Here is a 26,155-nt window from a genome sequence, read left to right as displayed (position 1 = left end):
GCGGGAGTGTATGGATTGGGGAAAGGCATGGCAGAGAGGTTTGCTTTTGTGGTTAGCAGACTGCCTATGTATCAGGCGTAAGAAAGGCGTGCGCGTGGAAGTAGGAAGCGTTAGGGAAACGGTTTCTTGTCCGTCTCTGGTTCTAGCGTTTGCTATGAACGAATAGTTTGAGTGTGATATATTTAGAATGGAAGATAGAAGCAAGTGAGAGATATACAACTACAAAGTACGAGGAAAGGGACGGGCCTGGGATTGAACCCATGACCTTCTGCATATGAAGCAGAAGCGGTAGCCATCAGACCACCAACCCCGTCATATGTAAACATTTTTAATACATTAATTGTAACATTAGAATAATGACAACAATTAACCTCCATAGAAGAAAAAAAAATCTTAGCCGAATAAAAACTATGACTTCAGCGTTATTTTAGAATAAAAATAGAAATACTTGGAAAAATCGCTTTCTTACTTGAACTTTGAAAACTGCGCTACTAGAACGTTGAAAACTTTGGTGTTTTAAAGGAACGATGATATCAGACTTGAAGAAACTTTGGGTTATCAAAGATACAAAGGAATAAGAAATTGAAATTGTTTTCCTTCGTTTCTTGATAACCATTCCATAAGGAAGAGAAAATCTGGAAAATTATCGAATGGCTAACTTTGCCAGATATTGCGGATGATATCTAGTTATCTAAGATAACTTCTGAAATCACAAGATGCGGGCCGCACAACTCCAATATTCAAAATCACTCCGCGGGCCGCACAAAACCTTCCTGAGAGCCGCATGCGGCCCGCGGGCCGCAGTTTGGTGACCACTGGTCTTCAGTGTCGTGTACTAGACAAAGTCGAGTCTGGTACACGACACTCAAGACGCCCTTATAATTGAGGTCGAAATACGCGTATCTATTAAAGGATACAAACTCTGGTGGAATCAATGGTATAGTACTAAATTTCGGAAATTCGGTTTTTTATTTACTCATAGGTATTCCACTGAACAGTTCGAAGATTTATTATCAAAACTAGTTTATAATTAGTTGTCATTCGCTGCTCGGGCAGCCATTAACAGTTCCATTCCTCTGACTTGCCCCCGAATATCTGCCCCCTGAAAACCGGCCTTGACACTTGCAATCAGAACCCAAAAGAAAATTTACTCACTTCATGGCCTCCGACACACCGGGAGTTATTAGCACGGCTAGCTGGTGAGCTGTGTGCACGCGTTTGAGCGAATGCGCCACGACAAGGGCGCCCAACGAGTACGAATCATTGGTCGCCAGCGTCACCCAAGCGAAATCTGCAAAGAAAGGCGAGAAAGAAATGGGAAATGATATAATTTCGGTCAGTCAAAACAGAATGGGAGAATTATCAGGAATGTTTATTTATTGAGTTACATAACTTTTGATTGCACGTCGCCGTGTTTGCTTGCAAAAAGAGCAAGAAAATTCGCACACGCAGAGTCATTCTTGTGATTTTAACGGTCAGTTGAGCGCACTCCTTGAATCTCGTGTAGGTAGTTACCAACGGGAATGAAAGATGTGTGAGATGGGTAAGATGCGATGAGCAGTAGGAGATCCTTCTAATTTCACGAGCGAATTGTGGGAGGCGTCGGACAACGATGATTGGAATGTATATTTTTGTTCAATTATCGAGAAAGAAGTTGGGCGCCAATTGTAAATCTATCGTAAAAGTATGTTCGGTAACAGCATTATTTCCACCGAACTTCTGTGAAATCATGTGACGACAGCCGCTCTGGCAGGCAAGACTGGACAAACATTTGAAAAGGACCGAAGAGGTCTTGACCCGTTTTTTAGAAACGTTGCTGTTGAGCCCTTTTTAGCCCACCCACGCAAACTAACACCACTATCAGAAAGATTGATGTTAGCTCTTCCTGATAGTGGTATTGGTGTGCGTGATCGAGTGAAATTAGGCTCAACAGCGTCTTGCAAAGCCAATGTTTACCAATGTCGATGTGCCCTTTTGAAATGTTTGAGTTCCTTTTGTTTCAGTTTTTGCTTACCACTAACAAGCAGTGAAAGCTGGCTTAGTGATAGCAAGCCTGCTTCCTGATCGATCACCCATTGTTCGGTGATTTTTCACCAAACCTTCAGCTTTTGAGATTAAGGTGAAATTTCACCGTAATCCGTTTTTCAGTTTGTAAACTACTCATATGCCATAAAAATAGTATAAAAATGAAAAATATCTACAAAATGGTGTGTGTGAATGATGAACTACAAATAACCTGCAGTTGTGTAGTGTAGTGAATTCATTACATTTCAATCATTTTTCAAAGAGTTTCAGAGGGTTGTGAAGACAAAAGTAAGTAATCGAGAGATTTTGCAATTTTTATTCAAAAAACGGCAAAATGTATGTGGTTGATGAGTTTTGCTAATTTTCCTAACTATTGAAAATGACAAATTTTGTCGAACAAACGCAACACCCACTACAGCTTACCGTTTTTGAATCGAAATAAAAACATGCTTTGCTTACTTTCTTTTACCTTTGAACAGCATTCCGAACTCACTGGAAAATGACTGGATTATTTGATAAACTCACTACAGACAAAACTTCAGGTTATTTGTAGTTTCAAATTTTAGCCAATTCGGACTATCATAAGAGAGAGAGCCTCAAACTTGGGCATTTTGTATGAAAACAAATGTTTGAGGAGAATGAAAAGAGTAGATTTGAGTATTGCACCTTTTAATTCCGCCCTTATTGCTTGTCCTGTCAAAAGATACGCGTATTTCGACTTGGCCTTCGACGGCTTGTAGTCTTCTTCAGTGTCACTTACTAGTTGAAATCTAAGAAGCAAACTTTGTCCCAGTAGGCACTTAACGACAGAAAAGAATAAAAAGATGCAATAAAAAATACACTTCGATCACATTGGCACCATTGGCGCAAATAAGGGTGGGGGGGGGGTGTGTTTACCTAGCCATCCCTAAATAGGGTTTAGTCACAGAACAGATAGCCATCTTAGAACAAACAGTAATTTTCATCTAGAGTACAGGAAAATGTGGAGAAGAGTAGGCGAATAAAACATTGTTTGCCTCACTGGAATTTACAGTGCAGGATATTGACGTTAATTTCGTCTAAAATGATCTGCCTCGCTCGTATAATTTGTTTGACGTTATGTCAACACTGTTGATTCGCCAGCATAGTAAGCCATGCTGCCTTGCAGTGCACCTGAATCAAAACATTTGTCAACAAAAGCTCGACACGCTTTAAATTGCAAACATGAACATTTTCTGCTAATTATTGGATTTTGACGATATTTTGGCTTTCTTTGGGAATGTATTAGCAAAATGGTGTGGTGATTGGTAATATTCTTTATGTGCGGCTGTAGTTTTCCGACTTTAAACATTAACTACTAACCTCCGCGCCCCTTGGTGTACTGTAAATTTGTATCGGAAAAAATAACGCAAATTTCAATCATGTGCACCTTTTTCGTCTAACGTTTAAAGCAATAAATAGATGTCAAACATAAAGTTTTTCTATTGACGCATTTGCTCAAAAGGACACGCGGCGTGCCCCAGAGGAAACGAACAAGCACGGTTTAGCTCGCTTTTTACTTAATTTTTCTGGGAGATAACATTGCGGTGTTTCATCGAACGCGGTTGTTCCTTTCCTGAACCATTCGCCACTTAGAACTTTGGGCAAATGCGCGTTTCAGGAAACTTTACAACACACGTGGCTATGTATCATATCAAGTTCAATTCCAATGTATTGACAGTGAATTAGATGTGTATGTGTATCAGAACTAAGTTGGAGGAGATGATTTCGCATTTTTGAAGAAAACTTCACCTCCAAACACTAGCGATTTTGCGATGGGATGTTGACGTTTGATGACGCATCGAGTTTTGTTTATTACTTTCCATCAAAGGACTGCTATGATTTAAATAAAGCAGAAACCTCCGTCTGATGTGTAAATTTTTAGACGAGTGCAAGGTTGATTAATTTATCGCGGTGTTATAATTTGTCTTTGGTGTTATGTTACATAGCACGTTGTATAGCGCATCAGATACGCTGTCCAGCAAGAATACAATGGTAGACGTTTGAGGAGAAGAAACGATTACAAAGTTCCGGTGTTCAACCAGAATCGCGTTCTAAAAAATCAGAAAAAAATACTAAATAAATTGTTAGTTGTTGTTTCATTGTTAGATGGAATTTATACTTATCTTTGGCAATTTATGAATTCCCACGAATTTCCTCAATAGTGCGGGTCGAAGTGCGGAATCGCGTCGGATCGATAAGGTGCCTTAACTGCACATGTTGAGCGTGAGATGACGAATAAACGAGGTGTAGATACCCAACTAATCCAATGTAATCAAATGCTCCTAAAGTTAATATATTTATAAAATGCTTGACTTCATAACATTTATTTCCAAAAACATTTAATTAGTCACAATATTTAATGAGTTAAAAACTTGTTAAAAAAATATGCCTATGAATTAAAAAAATATTAATGTTTATGACGATGTGTTTTTCTTACAAAAACGTTTTGTGTGACACTGAAATTGTTTAGCCTTTATCAGACTTGAATGTTTCTTCCATTAAGGATTAAAATCCCCAATGACATATTATCCTGGTTATAGGTTATAGTTTGAATCAATCCGGTACGATTGTTTACAGAAACTCTTATGCTATTTCTGGCTGTTTGCAAACTTCTCAATTTTCAATTCTAAAGATAAATGAGACAAATGCCTCATCAAGGTGTTTGCTGAAATATGATCTGTGATTATAACACAATGGTCGCGCAAACTATAAAACCATCTCCTCTTGATTTTTTTTCATTATAAACGGAATAATTATTGTTTGTATGTTATCAATATTCCAGAAAAAAATAACTTCGCTTGAATTAACTGAAGTTTCATGGATGAACATAAACCAGATCAAGATACAACATGAGAAAAGTCAGGATAATGTAAATTCGCGGAACCGGCGAAGTACGCGAAATTTGGCCTTCAACGTGAATTTAGAAAATCCCGCGAAATTACACATTTTAGGAGAACTTATATGACAATCTCAATAAATTTATGAATTTTGGTAATAATTTTTTTTTTTAAATTTTGGGTCGAGGTTCCATTAAAAATGTCCTAATCGTTTAGTTTCAAGTTGGACCTTTTTCTGGCTTGTTTATCTTACTCAAAATTTTGCATCGACAATATAATATTAAACTTATCATCTCATTTGCAAGCACAAAGAACATTTCCACTCTAACAGCCATATAATAAGTTCAAAAGTTTTGTTGTGTCCAAAATCTTCTGAATCTAAAAAAAAGCATCTTGAATACTATTGCATTACAAACACCAAAAGCGTTCAAGCCACCTACCATTTATTTTTTATTCTAAAAATGTATGTTTCTAAGTAATCGTTATTTACTCTAGATGTTTTACCCTCTTCTTCCGCTGCTTATAATAGAAAAAAAAAGATGTTTAAAAATTGGTGGGAATGTAAGATTTCTATGTAAGATTTGTATCAGGTCCGTCACACTCGGGCTCAGATTGTGTACCACTTCTAGTACTGCATTTGGTCCCTCGATAGTACAAAAGGTACCCAAATTTGACAGATCGCAGTACACTTTTCACGGCATTCTAGATTCTGCTCTGTTACCTTATGTGTCATTGAATTTTGGGCCACAGCAAGGGACATGAAGGTCTTTATATTGTCTTTGATTCAACATTTACGCATTGGCCGTTATTACTTACAAAATGATCATTTGGATATGTCTGGTAATGTTCAAGGTCATTGGAGCACCAGAAGCAAAGACTTTGACCTCCAAACTTGACTATTCAGCAAACATTTATCTCATTCATATTGAAATTCATTTAAATGAACTATTGTACGATCTGATTACTAAAACAAGGAGCAAATGCAAAACCATTTTTCGTTACCCTTAAATTCAATGAAAATATTTCACTCTTTCTGAAGACTACCTTATTTTGCAACAACCTTGGAGTAGAAATCTAAAAAAAAGATTTGGACGAGTTTTCTTGTCTAATTCTGTAAATTTACAGTGTAAAAAGCTTGCCCGCCGCCACCAGGTGCGCTAGTGTTCGTGTTGATTTTGGCAGCTGTTTTTGTTGTCATCTTTCCTATCTGTTCTGTGGTTTAGTGCTAGAATTTTGTTTTAGAAAAAAAAACTATGATATGCATATTGTAAGTGGGATATATTGAAAAAAAAGTTAAATTATCATTATTTGCCTGGCAAAAGCAATATGTAGTTATAAAATGTCTCATGATTGCCAAACTATTGTTGTCCTTCATGTTCTCGATGTTGAAATTCGCCGAAGAACGTTTAGAAAGCCAAGGCCAAGTTATTAAGTACCGTTTTGATTCATATTACGGACACTTAAGACTTCAGCAAAGTTCAGCTAATCGAAACACATATAAATGTAATCGTTTTGCATGAAACCTTAGCGTAATCAGTCCTTACAAATGCTTACATTTTGAATGGTGGGTGAAGATTTGGATTCCTCATCTTGAATTCACTTGAATAAACAGAAATGCTCGGCCTCTTCATGATTTTTATTCCGGACATAACCACATTTTTGCTTCATATTCTGGACACTTTTATTCGAATTCCAGACAGCTCTTGAAAACCACAACTAAAATAATCAAATCATTAACCAAATGCACTAAGCCGTTAGAAAGACGTCAAAACTAGTTGAGCATTGTAAATTTCGATGGATTGCTATATAAAACGTTTATCAAAATTGGCTTTCAAATTGGGAACTTCTTAACGGCAAATTTTAAAACATTTCGAGTGAAATCTGTCCCATGCAAAGTAGAGTTTCCGGAATATGAAGCTGCCGGAGATTCGAATCAAAACGGTATTATAAAATGTTTTAAAACATGTTTTCGTTCCCAATAATAATTTCAATAATAATTCGAAAAATGTTTGTTACAGGAAAATGTTTGTGTGTAAGAGTTATATAAACTTGAGAAAATCTTAAAGAACTACAGATTTATTTCAAAAGGTACCCAGTACCGGACAAAATTCGTATTTATATTTTCAAAATGCTTTTTGCTCGTTACATTAATGACAATACTATCATGAATGGGTAACGATACCGCATTAAACCAATATTTTTTTAATTATGAATTTATGGGACACCTTAGGACAGGGGAATCTCCCCATATATGCAGCTTTGTACAGTCTTCAATTACTACAAAAAATATATTATTCAATATTATGTCAAAATTTTGAGAAACTTCCTAATTTTATTTGTTACTTGTCAAGAGGTTTGGAGAAATGAGAAACTCGCTTATGAAATGCTGAGCAACAAATAGGTAATTCATATCTGATTTGATATCATCAAATCATTTGATATTGATGTCGACCATCTTCTGCGGACTCTAATTTTTAACTTTTAGAACACATCGCATAGCATCGAAACTTGCATTGGAAAGTTATACAAATCCAACTTTCTAGCACCAATGAGAAAGGGGGCGTGTTCCCCTTAGATCTGATGACCGTTTACGCCTATGATTGGCGCCTACGCCGACCTCGCGAACATGGGAAGGAACAACGAAAAGTATAACGTTCAACAAATTGATACTACAGTAAACTCTCTATAACTCGGTATTGAAGGGACTATCGAGTTAGAGAGGTATCGTGTTATAACGTTCTAATCTGCCCATAACTGCAAAACAGTCACATTCGACATTTTTGACAAATTGGAGTTAATACCATGGAGAGTCATCAAATGACAAATACTTTCGATAAACTTACTGATTGATTGACTGATTGATTGATGGATGATTAAGTTGATCGAAAGTATTTGTCATTTGATGACTCTCCATGGTATTAACTCCAATTTTTCAAAAATGTCGAATGTGACTGTTTTGCGGTTATGGGCAGTACATAAAACCAGTACAAATGTGATCCAAGGGACCATCGACGTAGCCATGAAAACCAACTTCTACTATGGTTCTCTAACTCAATATCGAGATACCGAATATCGAGTAAGGGAGAGTTGACTGTAACATCATGTTGGTAACATGGGACAGATATACATAAAACCGACAGTTGAATGTTTCTATGTCCTCACCTGCTCAATTCTGAAATTCCTTGTTGGAAGTTGAATGCTACATTTTTTTTAAATGGATCATTAAAATAACCAAAACGGCCGCTATGGAAAGCATAGAAAGCGCCACCGTAGCATTGTGTGTTTGACAGAACAGCAATGCTGTCAAAATGTTAAATCCCACTGCCTTTGTTAAGAGGCGGTGAGCACTGAAAAAAAAACTACCTTCAATGATCCATTGCACATCAGTGAAAAGGCGTGTTACCCCTTCACTCACGATTATGTCTAAGGAGATGGGCAATAAACGATTTGTCGTAGGCGTGAGTGCGTCACTACTGGTTTTGAGTTTTATGATATAGCGGTGGCGTGTTGGCGTCGATGGAAAATGTGAAGAGCAACAGCGATATATTTACTGAACGATTCACGATTCGAGAAAATCGGATTAATCTTGTAGAAAATGTACTCCTGTAACATTCAATGTTTGTTTTCTGTTAACGAAAACTGCAATTTTTTTTTTTGCAGGCATTCTCCAGATTCCTTGGAGAACCCTACAAAAGGTATTTTTTGAGTTTTTCTAGGAATTTCAACAAACGTTTCCCCGTTTCTTGAAGTTTTTTTTTTCAATGTATTTCCGAAAGCGAAATCTTCAGTACTACTCCCTTACTCACATGTATTATTAAATGAGGAAATAAATATATATGAAGGAACGCAGCAGAAGTAGTACGACGTTTTCATCTTCAAGAGCAACTTTGATTGGCAGGTATAAAACAGACGCTGCTATCCAGGGCCGCATTTATGGGGGGGCCATGGCATCCGGGCCCTCATATTTAAGGGGCCCCCACAAATCTTGACAAACATATTTGGAGTTAAATGTTTACGAATAGTTAGAATCAATGCAATAGTACATACTTTTTTGAATCACATCATATGATTTGAAAGATTCAATGTTAATTTAAGAAATTCAGGATAATGGGCGAAGTTTATGCTAAATTTGCGAGTTCAAACGAAATTCCTGAAACAAAATATTAGAACAGTCAGAATGGAATTTCGTTTACCTCATGAGAAACAAAAAGATTTGGATAAACAAGTAGAGTACAATCTTTTTGCTTGAATTCCTAACGATTTTCTAACGTGACTTTTCCAACTGTAACGAAAGTTTTTTCCAACTGTAACGCAGTTGGTTAGAATGCAATTTATAGATCTGCAGATCAAGTAATAGAATCTAATTATTAAAATACTCATTTGGAAAATGACTCTTTCGATCGCATTGCATAACTGGTAGTGTTCAAGGAACTTAACTTGAATATAGGAACTTTTGAGACTTCTAGCTTGGAGAAAGAGAGCAAGAAGAGACTAGACAGGAAACAAAAGAGACCGAATATGGACCAAACAGAAAACACAAAAACAAAACGTAATTTAATAGGAATCATAAAACAAGCGTTTGATTTTTCATCATAGAATCTGGGCGGACATTTATTTCCTTTTGTAATTCCGCGTGACATTACGACAGCATTACTGCTCATATTACCCAATATTAATTTCTTAAAATTTAGGTATTTTCCGAAGATTTCTCCAGAAAACTATGAAGTGATTATTTCCCGTGGAATTCCTCCAGGAATTTCCCTAAGGGATTCTTTCAAGCATTTTGTTTCGGATATTTCAAGAATATATCCTGGATTTTTCTAAGGATAACCATAAAAAGAATATCCTAGAGGCCCGGATAGAACCGGAATTTCTCCAAAGAGTCTTAGATATTTTCCAAGGAATTCCTAAATCCCAAAGAACTTTCCGGCGATCGATTTTCCACCGATTGTCTTGATATATCCTCCTAGATTTACGTATAGAACATCTTAAAAAAAATCTGTAACATCTCCTAGAGAAGTAACTGGAAAATTCGGTTGAAGAATTAGTGAAAAAATATCTGGAGGAACTCCTAGTATAGTTTTCCCTGAAAAAACTACTGGAGGTAATATCTTTAGAGTCTTCAAGGATTTTCGGAGAAAATCCTCTAAGTATCCTTTGAAAAATCACTTTCTGAGAGAATTGGTAAAGGAATCTCTAATAGAATTTCTAGAGATATCCCGGTCTCCGTCCATGAAAGTATTCCAGATGAAATCTGTGGACAAATCACTAAAAGATTTCTTATAGTTCTTTATGAACCTGATGATTAGCCACATCAAAGTCTTCTATTTTTTACTGTAGCATGTAGAATTTTGCATCAGGTTTTACTGTAGCCAGAATAAGAAAATTAAGGGGATTCAGATACCATTTCCATTAAACTGGAGATCTTAAAGACTATTAAAATTAGAGACTTTTTATAGACTTGCATTGAAATAGAAACACAGTTTTTAGAAAAAGATCTGCTACTAGTCCCAAATCACTTTCTTCATCTCAGAACTATTAAAAAATTTGTATGTTCAACAATTTCAATATTCAAGTTCATATTTAACAGGAATACCTAGAACAATCATAATTTGTATTGAGGTATCAATAAGAAAGAAATCATCAAATATTTTTTATTGTTGACGATTAAACCCCAAAACCTGAAAAAAATATAAAAACTTGACTTCTGATAATGAAAACCTTACTAAAACCTTAAAACTATCTAAATTCTAATGTATCAAAATGTTTACTTTTTTTCTAGGAAAAGGGTCCCCACAAGACAATGGTCCCAGGGCCCCCACATTTGTAAATCCGGCCCTGCTGCTATCATAACGATGACATTCAATCAGTCCATAAAATACTTCACCGGCACCAGGGTTGCATTCGAAATCTGCCTGCAGCTCTCAGTTGGGACATAGACAAAGTCTGATTTTGAACTTAGATTCTATGAGCATTTCCGCACTTATCAAAGAGTTTTTTTGTGAATTGATCCCACTTATGTATTTGTATATCATATGGCAAGCACGAAGAGATTCGAAAATCAGGAAAATTTCCAAAGCAAATAGATCTTGTGCGTACACCACTACAGTCATTTGAGCTTTATCAAGTTAGATTTATTTTTCAAGTAATTAAAAGTAAACTTGTACTTACGATAAACGTTTACCAATCTAATGATAATTACTTTTATTCTGTAATCTAGTGTAACCTGTACTGTGAGTAAAAAACGTTTTCGTATCTAATTCATCATGGGTGTGAATTCATCCCTGGTAAAAAACGACTGCTCTCTAAACCACATCTTGATTGTAACCCACTTCAGTTAGCACTAGTTCCTACATGTTGTTTCAAGATCACGAATGGCACCATGTCTCTGAACACCACTTGATACTCCACGGTATAAACTAAACATCTGTAGTGGGATGAAATTACATACACCTCACAATCTTTACAGTTCCCTTTATTCCATCAAATTCACTGTGTATTGGTAGGGTAGATGATCCGATATTCACCATAGTACCACTATTCGCCACTCCATATTTGCCATGTATTATATCATATCATATATCGTTTTACGATCCACATAGGCATACACATTTAACTGATTAATAAAACACTTTACCAATATTATTAAAAATTTAAGACTTCTTCAGGAAAAAATAAATCCCTAAAATTTTAGGTCCCATCTTCTCACGCCACATCTAATGAGAGATCAATGTAGGTGACGATCTCAGGAAACGAAATCAAAGACATGCGATGGCAAATACTAGTGCAGGTGTTACAGTATTCGCCTTAAAACAAAGTTTATGACCAGTTGTTATACTTTTCCCACTTAACATGGATTGATAACATGTTGACTGTATTCGAAAGTCTTTTTATTGATGAGAAAAACAAAGTTTCCCTAAGGGTGACGTATACTGGTACATCTACCCTATATACAAGTTGCTGATTGTGTCTGATGCCATGATAAATGGGTATTATTTTTCAACTCATGAGCTAGGGTAAGCGATCCATTAGTTGTTGGTGTTCCTATAGTTGCGGTAGTGCAATTTATACTGATTTCATTGAATTAGACACAGAACTGATACTGCCAAACGACGTATTGGTTTGTTAATACACGAAATAAGGTACCGTAGGGCAAGTGGGTAATGGAATTCGCATAGTTGAGATTCTTCAAATTCTAGAGACTTTAAATTGAAACAAATGAGGTCGTGTATATTTTTTAGTTTGACTCCCACCAAATATAAGCAGCATGCTTAAATTGATTTTTATGAAAAATTGGAGAAAAAAATATAGAAAAAGTTTTTGAAAAATGTCTCCTTACTTTCCACTTGCCCCAAAAGTGGGGCAAGTGAAAAGTTTACCGTTTTGAACAATAAATTCAAAAACAAACAGTTATATTCACGATTTCTATTAGCTTTAACATTTGTTAAGGCTTCCCAATGAACAATAACATAAGTAACATGTAAACAAAGAAAATGTTATTCTTTACACTTGAATTTTCTTCTGTTCAGTTATGTTAGTTGAAATGATTCGACAACATTATGACTGCAACATTTCCAATGTTAGTTCTTACATTATAGGCCAGCAATTGCATTTCTGCTCTGTAGAATTTCCACCGCTCGTTATTTGTTTTCGAGAAAGTCGGATATGACGTCGGATAACTCTTCGGGAGAAATCAAATGGAATCCTTCAATAACGTATTTAGAATATTTTTTATGTGGATAGACCTATACCCCATTTTTATGTTTTGAACTAGCTTTACATAGTCATTCCACGAGATTTTCGTGTGTTCTATAATATTGCAACTTTTCAATCAAAGTCTTCCTTTCAATTGGCTGCCCGAAGTAGACATATTAATATTGTAATGTTTGGCAACATATTTTAGATAAGTTCCATGATTTCTAACAGCTTTTAACACTATACTCCAATGTTTCATGAATTATCAGCACGTTATGTTTTTCTATGATAATTGCGAACCATGTTTACTTATGGCTACTTAAAGAGAAAACACAAATTCAATCTCTAATGATAAACTTTTCACTTGCCCCACCTGATTAGAAAATTGACGGTGTTTCAAGTTGGTTATTTTTAAGTCTATGTCGAATTAATTCTAAAACTTTATTTATTACAGTTTGAAACTGTCACAGAGGACAACTAAGAAGTGGTACAGGAAATTATTTTCCGCAACTTTTTTCCACTGAAAATATTAAAATAAGATTGTACGCCGCCAACTTGTTACGGAGTAACAGTTGACAGATTAACAATTTTTCGCTCTATTATACAATGATGGCTGAAAAATTTCAGAAATTTCTTACCTATTGTAATGTTCTCAATTGCCTCGAAGGTTTACGCATGAGTTTGAAACATTAATTCACATATTCAGTAAAATATATCAATTGTTTTCACTTACCCCATTTACCCACTTGCCCCGCGGTACCTTAGTTGAAAACATCGTTCGAATTGCTTCAAAATTGATGAAATGCCAACAAAACTGCTAAAACTTTTCTCACTTGTACCAACAGTTGCGGTGAAGTGTTCCTATAATGGAGGATCCCATAAGAAATCAACGGATACCGCAACTATAGGAACACAAATTAAAAATATACCGCAACTAAAGGAACAGTGTACCAATAGTGGAGGTACGGGCATTGCAGAATTCGCTCTTATTTGATTTTAAAGCACGATCAAAGCAAGCGAAGAAAAATATCCCATCTGTTGCGGTCCGTGATCAGCAAAGTATCGCAAGTTGTAACAAGCCTGATAAATAGGAACAGCGAACGACAGCCCCAAAGTAAGAGCGATGATACAATCTATTTTTCTCGCTTGTTTACCGTTGGAGATAGGTGTTTTACTTTACTGGCACGATAAACAATCCCAGAACTTCCGATAGCAATAGTGTCCCCCAGGATTGGAGCTTGTTTTTGCACTGCTATCCTCCCAATCTGATCAAAGTTGTAGCAGTATACGATAAACAGTCTCTCATAATGTGCTGCATATTATGATAGTTGCAGAGAGTGATACGTGAGAGATTCTCTCTATTTTCTCAGGATCCAATCCCTGTGGAGGTATTATTTTTCACTGACATGCCGTTGGTAACTGCAATGAAGTTATTTTTCTCATTAAATAAATGTGCATTACTTCACGTTACAACAATAAAATGTAATTTATTGCACTTTTTGAATTTCTAGCGGTTAAATGAAGTTGCATCGTACTTAGTACCTCCACTATTTGAACATTTACCCTAGCTGCTCTATTTTCCTCCAACTTTAGCAGGAAATTTTAGTGGGAATGGTGATTTAAAAGACATATAATTTAGCAAAGTACGTCAAATTTCCCCAAAGCTAATACAAAATCAATCATCTTCAAATTTTCGTCAGGCATTCCGCGGTTTGCAACTGACAAACAGAACGCATAATGTAGAATATCATTCATGATCTTCTACAAGTCTCATTCAATGTGAGCTGAGGTATTTCAACGAAATTCCTCCTGTTTGTCGTTTTCCTCAATAAGATCCTCGAACGGCCAAAAACTATTTTTAATCCACCCAGCAAAACTTGCTGTGTTTGGGATGCATTCATTGAACCTTGCGGTATGTCACCAACTTCATTTTTTCGCCCAACGATCCAAGCAACCACCTCAAATGATAATGTGACGAATGATACCGAGGGACCGGTCCCTGTCGATCTCAATGTACAGCACATGGTGGCTACTACTAGATCACGATGAAAGTGCAACCGCGCCGCTTTGGTGTGTCATCATCCGGACGGAGACTTTCAAGGCCTCGGTCAGTACTTCTTTAATCACTTTCTCTCCACTTCTTTGGGATGGTGGTCGCAGTTTCTTGATCTGCGGTGACACGAGGTGCCTATAATGGCGATGATGATTGTGATGGTTTTGTTTATGTTCCTGTCTAAAATTAAATCACGCTATTTTTCGCTACCAACATCGTGCGCTTTGAAATGAAAACTTTGTGTCTGACGTTGGCGATTCATTCAAAAATTGTCGGACTTGTCGCGAGCTATTCGGATGAAGTAGGCGAATTTGATTGTCACTGTACATGGTAACAAGGAGAAACAGTGCCAAAAGATTCAAATATTATTGTTCAATTTTTTTGATTGCAATCAAGTAACTGCAATCAATCGATCTGTCGTTTGACTGAGAATCAAAGTGCAATATGCAAACAAAAACAATATTTCTTTCGCCATTGATAACAACGGATCGCCCAGCTAGGATGATCACACACCCCTCATTAGTGTTGCTGGCGAAAGCATCGGTTTACTACAGAGATTTACAAACTTTTCATTTCAGTTTATTCCACAAAATAATTAAATATATCCGAAAACAAAGCAATTTTTATTAAAACTACGAACATTAGACAAACTCTTGGATTTCAGCAAAAAATCAAATATAACAATTTTACTTTGTATGTTTCATGATATATACGATATCGACTCATAGAATTATAGAAACATCAAATTTTCATTATTAATATGATGGTACTTTCAAGCTTTGTTTAACTGTAAAAAAACATCTTAGATTGGAAATGTTTAATCTTTTCTGAAACTTCTACAACCTACTTTCAACATCGATGCCTTACAATGCATTTAACATTTTGGCAGATGATTCGAAATTGTATCAGACTGGAATGGTTGGAAACCACTGGGCTAGTACATAACATGGCCGGAAAACGTTTCCGACGTCGTCGCGTCGCCACCGGAATCAGATGCGGAGTCAGGAAAGACGTTTGTCGCGTCTGGTTTGTAAATATAACGTACCCCTTTACGGCTGACGTCAAACCAATAACGATCAATGATCACTTTGCAACTGGAAAACAACTTTGAAAAGGTCCGCATTCTGTTTTTGTTTTGCGATACAGAAATGTTCAATGAATTGTATTTTTCGTTGATCACGTTGAATTGCACACACTCCAAAAAAATCATGCGATTTTACGTCTTTTGGATGCACGCAAAAGAAGCGAGCCAAATGACGTGAATTTGTGTCACATTTTTAATACGATGATGTCTGATTCGGGAAATGTCAATCATAGCGGCATCGTTTTCATGTCCTTCTTCATGTAAAATTACATTTTTCTTTCAATACATCTTTAAGAACCCATTTTTACGTCATTTCATCACTTACATCATGTGTCATTCAGTCATAATGTGAATTACGTCCGAAGTGATTTTCATTGTTTTTAAGAGTGCACGGTGCTGTCAAATTGTGGATATTAGGTAACACAATTTTATGAAAATCTCAGGAGAAATTTGTCCAGTATAAAAAAAATGACATAATACTTCAAACATTTTTTACGCATCTCAAAAAACACTCTCAAAGTAATGATTTAATTGTTGTTTCTAGGTAGGTATACTTCGACTATTTTTCTTATGTTCCACTAACGATCAGAGAGGAAGCAGCTTTACATGTTTTAATGGTGAAACTTTGAGATAAAGAGGTCTATTTTATAAGTTGAGTTGATTAAAATTACTCGACTGGAGTCACTGTCGACCAAAAATTTCACTCGACACGGCGCTGTCACTCGAGTTTTTCGACAGTTGTCACTCTATGTTACAGGATTACTATAGGGCTCTGCACTGTTTTGATTTTGTATGGGATTTTGAAGTTTTCTGGCCTTGTTGTTTACAAATTTTATGTAAGTGTGAAAGAGAGAGGAAGTTTTTTGTGCAGTGACCCATGGGGCTCTGCACAAAAAGCTGTCTCTCTCTCTTTTTCTCCTTCATGAAATTAGTAAACAACAAGGCCAGTAAACGTCAAAATCTCATGCAAAATCAAAACAGTGCAGAGCCCCATGGGAGTCGACGGGTGACATCTGAAATATACATGCTTACTTTGATCGACAGTGACTACAGGCGAGTCACATGAATCTGCTTGATTTACAAAATAGACCCCTAAATGTGGGAAACATAAAGCGATCACTACACTAATCGTTACACGAAAAGCGCTTTCTTAGATTGTATTTTTCGACTATCTCTACGCAGATATCGTACCCGTAAACATATAGAAGATTATTGGCGAGAACAGCATGCCCGAGCTGTCTTTATAATAGGTGTCCAGTTTTCATAAGGTAATATCTTTCGGAATTTGTGCAAAAACTTGAAACACAATGTTTGTCAATCACTCGAGTTTTTCGACAGTTGTCACTCTATGTGACTGAATTATTATAGAAGTCGACGGGCGACATCTGAAATATGTCCCCTTACTTTGATAGTTCTGATAGTGATAGTCTGCTCGATTCACAAAACAGATCCCTAGATTCCTGTCGTAATGGACCATTAAAATAACTAAAATGGCCGCTATGGAAAGCATAGATAGCGCCACCGTAGCCTTGTGTATTTGACAGAACAGCAATGCTGTCACAATGTTAAATCCCATGTACACTGAAATGAATATAATTGCAGAAACTACTGAATCCATGGTAAAATTAAGAACTGCGCCAACGATTTTTAACCGACTACATTATTCTGTTAACTCTACCAGAACATAGTCAACAAGAAAATATATTCGGTTTATTTAACTACAGTTACAGTATTTATGACTAGAAACATCCTTGATTTGACAAGTTTAGCATCATACTTTTGACCACACTGTGTTGTATGGTGGGTGTCACGGATTGAAATACAATGCTTTGTAGTGGATACTACTATAATAATATAATAGTTCATTTATTTTTTTATCTTATGATAATTTACAAGTTTACAAATTCATACATTCTTCATCTTATACTAAAACTATTCTTCACCCATCCAGAACATTTTCTTCTAAATTCTTGAATCGATCTTGCGTTTTTTACATCCAATGGTAGCTGATTATAAATTCGTATTCCTTTATAGTATATCGATTTTTGGTTCGTAGACATTGTGAAGGGTACAACATGCAAATCATCAATTCGTCTCGTTCTATGTTGGTGTATATTTCTTCCTCTTACAATAATATCATTGAGGTAGTCTGGTAACTTATTATTCGTCAATTTGTAAATGAGCAAAAGAACATTGAATATTATACGCTGCTTAACAGATTGCCACTGTAGTGTATCTAACATTGTTTGGATTGGAGTATATCTATCACAGTTAAGAATTAATCGCATAAATTTATTTTGAAGTTTCTGTAGTCTCCTCAGATGTATATCACTCGCCAGAAAAAGAACAGATGAACAGTAATCTATATGAGGCGCAATTAAAGACTTATACAAAAACAATTTACTCCAAAATGTAAGCTGACTTTTCAGACGTACTAACATACCATATTTTCTTGCCACTTTTTTCACTACATTATCAATATGTTCTTTGAAGGTTAGTCTATCGTCAATATAAACACCTAGATACTTGAATACATTTACTCTTTCTATTTCCAATCCGTCGATTTCTAATTTTATTTCGTCAAGTTCTATTTGCTTTTTATTCGTTATAATCATCAATTTGGTTTTTTGCACATTTAATTTCAATTTTTTAAATTTTAGCCAGTTGGTCAATGTTAAAATATCCGCTCTAATTTTTCTAACTGCTGATAAAGGATCCTTGTCACCAATGAATAAAACAGTGTCGTCTGCAAACAGGTTAATATCACAATACTTGACAGCCTTTTTCATGTCATTTATATACAGAATGAATAATAATGGTCCAAGGACACTACCTTGTGGTACTCCTAAAGGAACTACTCTGGGCAATGAATTTGATCCGTTATATTGGCATATTTGTGTCCGACTCGATAAATATGATTCAAACCAACTTAGGGTTCATTCATTTATTTCATAACGCTGAAAATGGCCATTTTTGACACCCACCCACCCCTTCGTAACGCTTTTTGTACGAATATTTTACAAATTTTGTATGAGCCGTAACATCACGAGAACACCCACCCACCCCCTTTAGCGTTATGAAATTTGTGAATGAGCCCTTAGGACTTTTCCTGCAACACCATATCTACGCAAAGTGTTTAACATGATAGGGCGTGAAATTATTTCGAATGCTCGTTTAAGATCCAGAAACAACACAATTATTGACTTTTTTTCTTCGATCATCCTTTTCCATTTGTACAAAAGTAAATTAAGAGCTGATTCGCAAGAGTGGTTTTGTCTAAACCCAGATTGTTCTTCAATTAATATCTTTTGACTTTTCAAATAATCCAACAACTGATTTTTTACGATGACTTCCAACACTTTTTCATAGATGGGTAGCATATTAATTGGTCTATATTCTTCCGCTTTAGTTGTTCCAGGTATTTTCGGAATTGGTACAACAACTGATTGTTTCCAATTTTGTGGGCATTTGCCAATTTCGAGACTTTCATTAACAATGTTTAGTAAATATTCGCCAGTTACCTCAAACGAGTCCTTCAGTACTTGAAGATTCACGTTTTCAACACCAGATGAGTTACCTATGCTATATACTACTTTTCTGAGATCATCCAGAGAAATCTGTCGAAATACACTCAATACTATGGACATAGTCAAATTTACTGCACTGCTCAGTGATTTTCACCAGATTATAGTAAACTTAACAGATTTTTGTAGTCGGTTGAAAATCGTTGGTGCAGTTCTTAATTCTACCATGGATTCGGTAGATTATACAACAAAATTTGTTTGCGTGCACAGTGGTGCCTTTGTTTTGATGCGGTGAACACTGACAAAAACTATCTTCAATGATCCCTTCAAAAAATACTTCTACTGATATTTGAAAAAAAACCAATGCCTATCAAAAATGAATTGTGCAAACATTTATATCGTTATTCCAGAAGCTTCTTATTCTTTCTGAAGTTACGACTGCGACACTTTCTGCTTCTCAGCTACTCATGACCACAAATAGTGTTCTTATGATCACTTTTTTGTCATTTGGCCTTTTTTGCGTGGCATGTATAAAGATACTCTTTGCCCTGTGAAGTCGAGAAAATATCCAACCCAAAACATTCAAGATCGGCCGGATTCGAACCCACGATCCTTAATTTGGTCTCGCTGCATAGCTGGTCGTTTACCGCTACAGCTAACTGGGTATAAAAGCGTTTCGATAATATATGTTCAAAAATCATTCCCGTCGATTTGCCACGAGCATTGTTTTTTCAATATTACAGACAAATAGTTACAAAATATTTGACGGTAATGTTTGTTACATACTACAGCAGCCTCCTTGATCGAACTTTTAGATTCGATACTCGCTTGTTTTGGTTGACAGTGAACTACAATCTGAAAACCTTACATACATCAATCGGTACGTGATGGCTTTGCAGAACTAATCTTGCGGGATCCTTAGTGAATACTAAGCAGAATCAAATACAGATTATTGTCTAATTCTTACCAAATTTTTAGCTGATTCTTTAAACTTTAAACTCATAAGTATCAAAACCTTTTTCAAATAAGAAGATGAAAGACCGAATCTAGTACTATACCATTTAATTTCACTACAGTTTGTAGCCTTTGACAAATACGCGTCTTTCGACCTCAACTGTAAGGCCGTCTTCAGTGTCGTGTACTAGACTCGACTAGTACACGACACTGAAGACTGCCTTACAGTTCAGGTCGAAATACGCATATTTGTCAAAGGATACAAACCCTAGTGGAATTAAATGGTATAGTACTAAATTCGGTTTTTCATCTACTTACAGGTATTCCACTAAGTAGCCCGAAGATTTATTATCTTTTTCAAATTATTGTCGCTATATTGTTGACAGATTAGATACATGTGAGACATCATCGTATTCCTTATAAATGGCAGATTCTGGTCTAGATCGTTGCGGGTCTTTTGAAAACACCATTGCCAAAATTTCTGTGAAATTTAAGCAAAATATTCCTGAGACTCATGTCTGCAGATTCCTTAAGCGAATCTTGAAATGTTCCATATAGTGACATTGATGAATTCTACTCAAGTCGTTGAGGCAGTGGCGCAACCAAGGGGGGGTTTTGGGGGTTAAATCCCCCCCCCAGAGCCAGAAAAAATATAATAATTACCAAATATATTTTTGAAATTCAACACTACACATCGTACAACTAACAACAACGAAGAAGTAATTAAGTTTGGGTTGAATTAAAATTGTGAAATTCAATGGTTTTCACAGTTATATTCTCCTAAAGTGTTTTCTTTTTATTTGTTGACCCCTGTAGAATTTTAAAATTACATGCGAAATTAATGAAATTTTGTTGCCTTTTATGGAAAACAAACTAAGGGCTTTATGTGAGAAGTTTGTTAAACATTCAGATATATGGGGACAACAGAAAATTGACGCAGTTCTCGAAGCATCAAAAACCCTTTGTCAAATTTTACGACTTTCAGAGCATATGAATTCCCGAAGAAGCTATTCTTCGTTTTTTATAGATTGAAAATCTCAGAATGCATTAAGCATCTGGTGGAAGCATCTCTGCCTTATTGAGCGTTCTAACATTTTCGATATTTTGCAGGTGTTGATAATGAATTACATTGAATTTTTAGGAAAAAGGATGCATGAAAATTGAGTCTTTTATTAGTGAAATTGTTGGTAAAATGTGATTCCGACTTGCCCAATTAAGTTGGGACGAATAAGCGTCCCACTATAGTAGTTGTTCAGTCTGGTTACAGAGTCATCCTAAAACAAAGTTGGTCGCATTGAAAATTTTGAAATATTACACATTTTTGTTCATAAAATCTTCACAATGAAAGCAAAACACCTTTCTGACCCTCAACTTAATTTTTTGTATTTACAAGTCAAGTTCTCCAATGCTGATTTACTTCTGACCTACTGCAAGAATCGTGGCAATGAGTTCTATTGTAAATTGCTGCGGTCATTGTAGAAAAACAGATGAACAGCGATTGAATCGTATCATGCAAATATATTGTTATATTGTTCAATCTATTCTTGATAATATATTATATGTGTTAAAAAGTTGTAATATACATGAATTTCTCGACTATTTTTTAAACATAACTACGTTTTCAAAAATAAACCTTAAAGTTTACAAAACCCCCCCTAGAACCAAATCCTGGTTGCGCTACTGCGTTGAGGTCTTGCATAAATTATGTCCAGGGCCGTCCATTTTCAATTCATTGAAAGCATTTTCAGTCCCCAACTGACTGATTCAAGCTTCCCTTTCGATTGAAACTCTACTGTTTCGTTTCAATCTGACAAACATTTCCTTTCATCGCAGCAAGCGTAGTCTTTCATTTCTTTCGTGCTGCCTGTGCGTCGCGCGTCATATATTAGAGCTTCACCGCAGCGAGCTGGTCTTTCAATCGGTAGTCTCTAACTTTAGGAGCAGATTAATTCAAATGAACGACTTGGTGGCCCGCATACTTTCTTTATCTTAATTTATTACCCAACAAGTAATAAACACTACTATTGCAAAAAATAGGCAAAATCCAATTTGAAACATTTTGATATACAGTCGACTCTCCACATCTCGATGTTCTACATCTCGATATCTCTCCCTATGTCGATGATTGCTTCGGTTCCTTCATTCTGCATACGATTTCTCTCTCCATATCTCGATATCCTCCTTATCTCGATATCTCCATATCTCGATGTGTTCCTGTTAATTTTTCGTTCCGAATTTTCTCTCCATATGTCGATATGAACATTATCAAAGGTTACTAGACCAGATTTAAGTGATTCAGAACAATTAGGAAACTCGAAATGAAGTTTGTTTGTTTATTATTTTCCTAGTAACGGAGTGATTTTCAATCTAGTGTTCATTCAATTAATGTTCTTTGTCTCGATCTCTCCCTATCTCGATGGTCCCTTCGATATCGAGATGTGGAGAGGCGACTGTATTTCAATGAAATCAAATGAAACGAAATTCTTACTCTTTCATTTCACCTTTCTTGTTCGCTGCTTTCAACCGAATTCAACGAAACGAATGAGTGGTGAAAGAAGAACGAAGCGACGCTGTTGTTCGTCACCATCGTGACGACGCAACCAAACCTTCGTGTTTCACAAAATGCTTTCGAAAATGCGAAAATGTCACGCTCCAAGAGGGGGAGGGGGTCAATTCAAGTGACAACCCGAGTAGAAGCGCAGTCCTGACAATAATAACGTGATATTATTTGATTGACATAAGAGATGAAAGATCTGAAGATAATATCAAAATGTTGTTCCTGGAAGTATAGAAAAATTTGATGTTTGCAGATCTAATGCATAGCTCGCAGCTATTGATTAGATCTTACAAAATCTAAATATGATATGTCAATGTTTTTTCAGGAGTACCATCAAGCTACCATTATCCGTGCATTTAAGAAAAATTTGCACTTCAAAAATATTTTTAACTGCTGAGAGTTCGACTGTATTTTCAATGATTGATGAAATATCGGCAACGCAGTCTTTTCTGTTAAAAACGGGTTTTATTATTTAACCCGACGTTTCGATGCTGGTATGGCTTCTTCTCTTGTGAAAAGAGAAAACCGTTGCAACAAATAACAGTGAAGGTCCAACTAAGAATTTTACAGATAAAGCGCGCAAATTGTTTCGAAAAATAATCCTAAAGTTCATTTCAATTGAGTCATGTACCAAAAATTATTACACTTGACAGTTAAAGCTAGCCATAACCCTAGACACAAAACGAACGTATCATTTTTCCCCTGAAGAAGACGCCATACCAGCGTCGAAACGTCGGGTTAAATAATAAAACTCGTTTTTAACAGAAAAGACTGCGTTGCCGATATTTCATCAATCAATATTTTTAACTTCAAATGAAAGCTACATCCATTCTCTATACGATGTCACTAAGTTTGCTATGTGTTCCAAGGGAAATAAGAGACATATCACGTGAAGAAATAGCCAATACTTATCAAAAAAGGGGCTTTTTCGAAAACTGTTTAGCTAGCTGGCTAGTTTTACCGAAAACTAGCGAACAGTGACATAAAATTGGAGTGGGTGCCGATGGCGGCCTGGTTTCAGCGAGAATTGCTCCTATACTTTCGGGGCAACTAAAGAAGTATCGCCCAAGACCGAAGTATCGACCCAAAATGGAGCTCTACAATACGCCCGGCAATGGCGTGACGCTACGCTGTAGCCGTCAAGGTACAAGGTAGGTATAATTTAAAATAAGCAGTTTCAAACGATTGTATGTTTGACAAAGTACTTGCAAAAGTTGGGTTCCTGTGTAACTTATCTGCCAAATGGTTTAAAGCTCAATAATCTATCATTCAGTCATCAGCTACAATTAATATTTAAAAAAGAGTTTTCTCATTAAATGCTAAATTTTCTTTAAGGATGGTCGAGTTTCAAGCAAAAAACCCTTCTGGATTTTAGGAAGAATTCCTGGACAGTTTGGGAGAGTTCTAATAAAATTGAAAAAAAAATACAGAAATTCATAATATGGGAAAATATTTTGAAACGGGAAAGAAAAATTTGTGAAGGTGTGAGAATTCATGAGATTTATTTTTCAGGAATTCATGAGATTCAGTTTTCTGGAAGATTATTGATTCCTAACAGGGTGCTTGAACCCGGAAATTCTTGAACAAAGTCTAAACAAATTTTTAGAAGAAAAAGAAGGATAATACTGAAGAACTTCCTGATTGACTGAAATAATTTATGAGAAAACCATCGATAAACATTACGAATCATTCTTAGTATAAAGCATGTCATGGATGATTTTTTGATAGTTTGAAAGATGTTGTGTATGAATACCAGATTAAATTTTGAGGGATAGCTCTAGAAAAAATGTACAGTATATATACGGATAATATATATATGCCGAGTTTGAACTAGTTTTAGCTCTCTGGTGCCTTCAATATCGAGTAAGGGAGAGCTTAATGTTTCTTAAACGTTTCGCAGCACCATATCTACCTATGTTGGAATGATCGCTGGAAATTTGGAAAATTGGATTACGCGCTGCAAGAAAAAATTTAATTCCTGGAAAATTCAGAATAACCTTTAGATTTTTTTTACCATTCTGATCGTAGCCTCCCGTGACCACAAATATTGAAATGTTGCTTTTGTCTACTGTACCAAATGCATTTGGTTGTATTTCTATATGATACCTAATTCTGATTCGATCTATAGCCAAACAGATAATTTTGTTGAACGGATACGCCAAACCATACGATAATTTATATTGGGGAACCGGATTAGTTGAACGAATCAAGTTGCTCAACAATGATTAAACAGTTCAAGCCCATTTAAGGCTAAGTAGTCCGTCATTCGTTTTGGCAACAATGATGACTTTAGTAGAATATCTATAAGTAGATGAAAAAACCGAATTTAGTACTATACCATTTAATTCCAATAGAGTTTGTATCCTTTGACAGATATGCGTATTTCGACCTTAACTGTAAGGTCGTCTTCAGTGTCGTGTACTAGACTCGTCGAGAAGTCGAGTCGAGTACACGACACTGAAGACGGCCTTACCACAGACAAACAGACGTCACACTCTCACCGATGTCCATCGACCACCTTTTTAACGGCCGATTCAAATATCTGGTAGGTGGCCAATCCACCACTCGCAGCGCTCGCATCGTTTTTGTTCGCGTTTGACGTTTACACACTATCGCCATCTATTGGTCCATCGGCCAAACACACCGATTTTAGCATTGGGCGTACATGTCATCGTGACTATGATTTTGATCGGGATTTGTTCTAAGTGTTACGTCTGTTTGTCTGTGGCCTTACAGTTGAGGTCGAAATACGCATATCTGTCAAAGGATACAAACTCTAGTGTATAGTACTAAATTCGGGTTTTTCATCTACTTTCAGTCTTGATAGTTTATATAGACTTGAAAAAGTATCACTGTACGCGCTAACATGCATAGAGTATGCTGATACTTTTTCAGCTGTGTCAGTGCCAAACCAACTGATTTTCTTTGATTCGAAATCGTGAGATGGATTGGCACGACGCGTACAAATTTCAATGACGACCTACTTCGCCTTAATTAGCAAGAATATGCGCTTTTACCAAATGGCAGATGATCCTGAATTTTTTCATAAGTTCAGTAACATAGCTTATAGCTTATAAGTTAAAACATTGCAACTTATATCAGAATTAATAAATACAAATAGCATAATATAAGGAGAGGGAATGGGATAATCCAAAAGCGCCAATTGCAGACAACATAAATTAGGTAAAAGTAGCAATTGACTTCTTTCTAAGTCGTAGATAAATGCTGAATGAGTGAACCGTTTTGCGATAATAAAAGATTTCGATTCGTTTGTTCACTTTAATGACCCGTTTTCGAAAGATTCCGGATCAGATTTCTAGTTTGCAAGAACGCCTCTTCAGTTCAATGGCTTTGAATAAGCATGCCCTGATTAGCCGAATCTGCCGATCATCGATTCCGATCTCC

At 36.1% G+C, this 26,155-nt stretch overlaps 1 protein-coding gene across 25 annotated transcripts in view; it reads right to left on the bottom strand.

The window, feature by feature from the left end:
* The window catches only part of LOC5565513 (glycogenin-1), a 159,209-nt gene that overhangs the window by 117,501 nt on the left and 15,553 nt on the right, over window positions 1-26,155 (bottom strand). For all 25 annotated transcript variants that reach the window (XM_021839989.1, XM_021839982.1, XM_021839991.1 and 22 more), the window contains exon 2: window positions 1,156-1,291. In XM_021839989.1, the coding sequence (XP_021695681.1) occupies window positions 1,156-1,160 (5 nt within the window). In that variant the 5' untranslated portion in view covers window positions 1,161-1,291. The remainder of the gene's footprint in view (window positions 1-1,155; window positions 1,292-26,155) is intronic.

This window comes from Aedes aegypti, chromosome 2 (genome assembly GCF_002204515.2).
Source record: "Aedes aegypti strain LVP_AGWG chromosome 2, AaegL5.0 Primary Assembly, whole genome shotgun sequence".
Lineage (NCBI taxonomy): Eukaryota > Metazoa > Arthropoda > Insecta > Diptera > Culicidae > Aedes > Aedes aegypti.
This window is presented reverse-complemented; position numbering and strand designations above follow the sequence as displayed.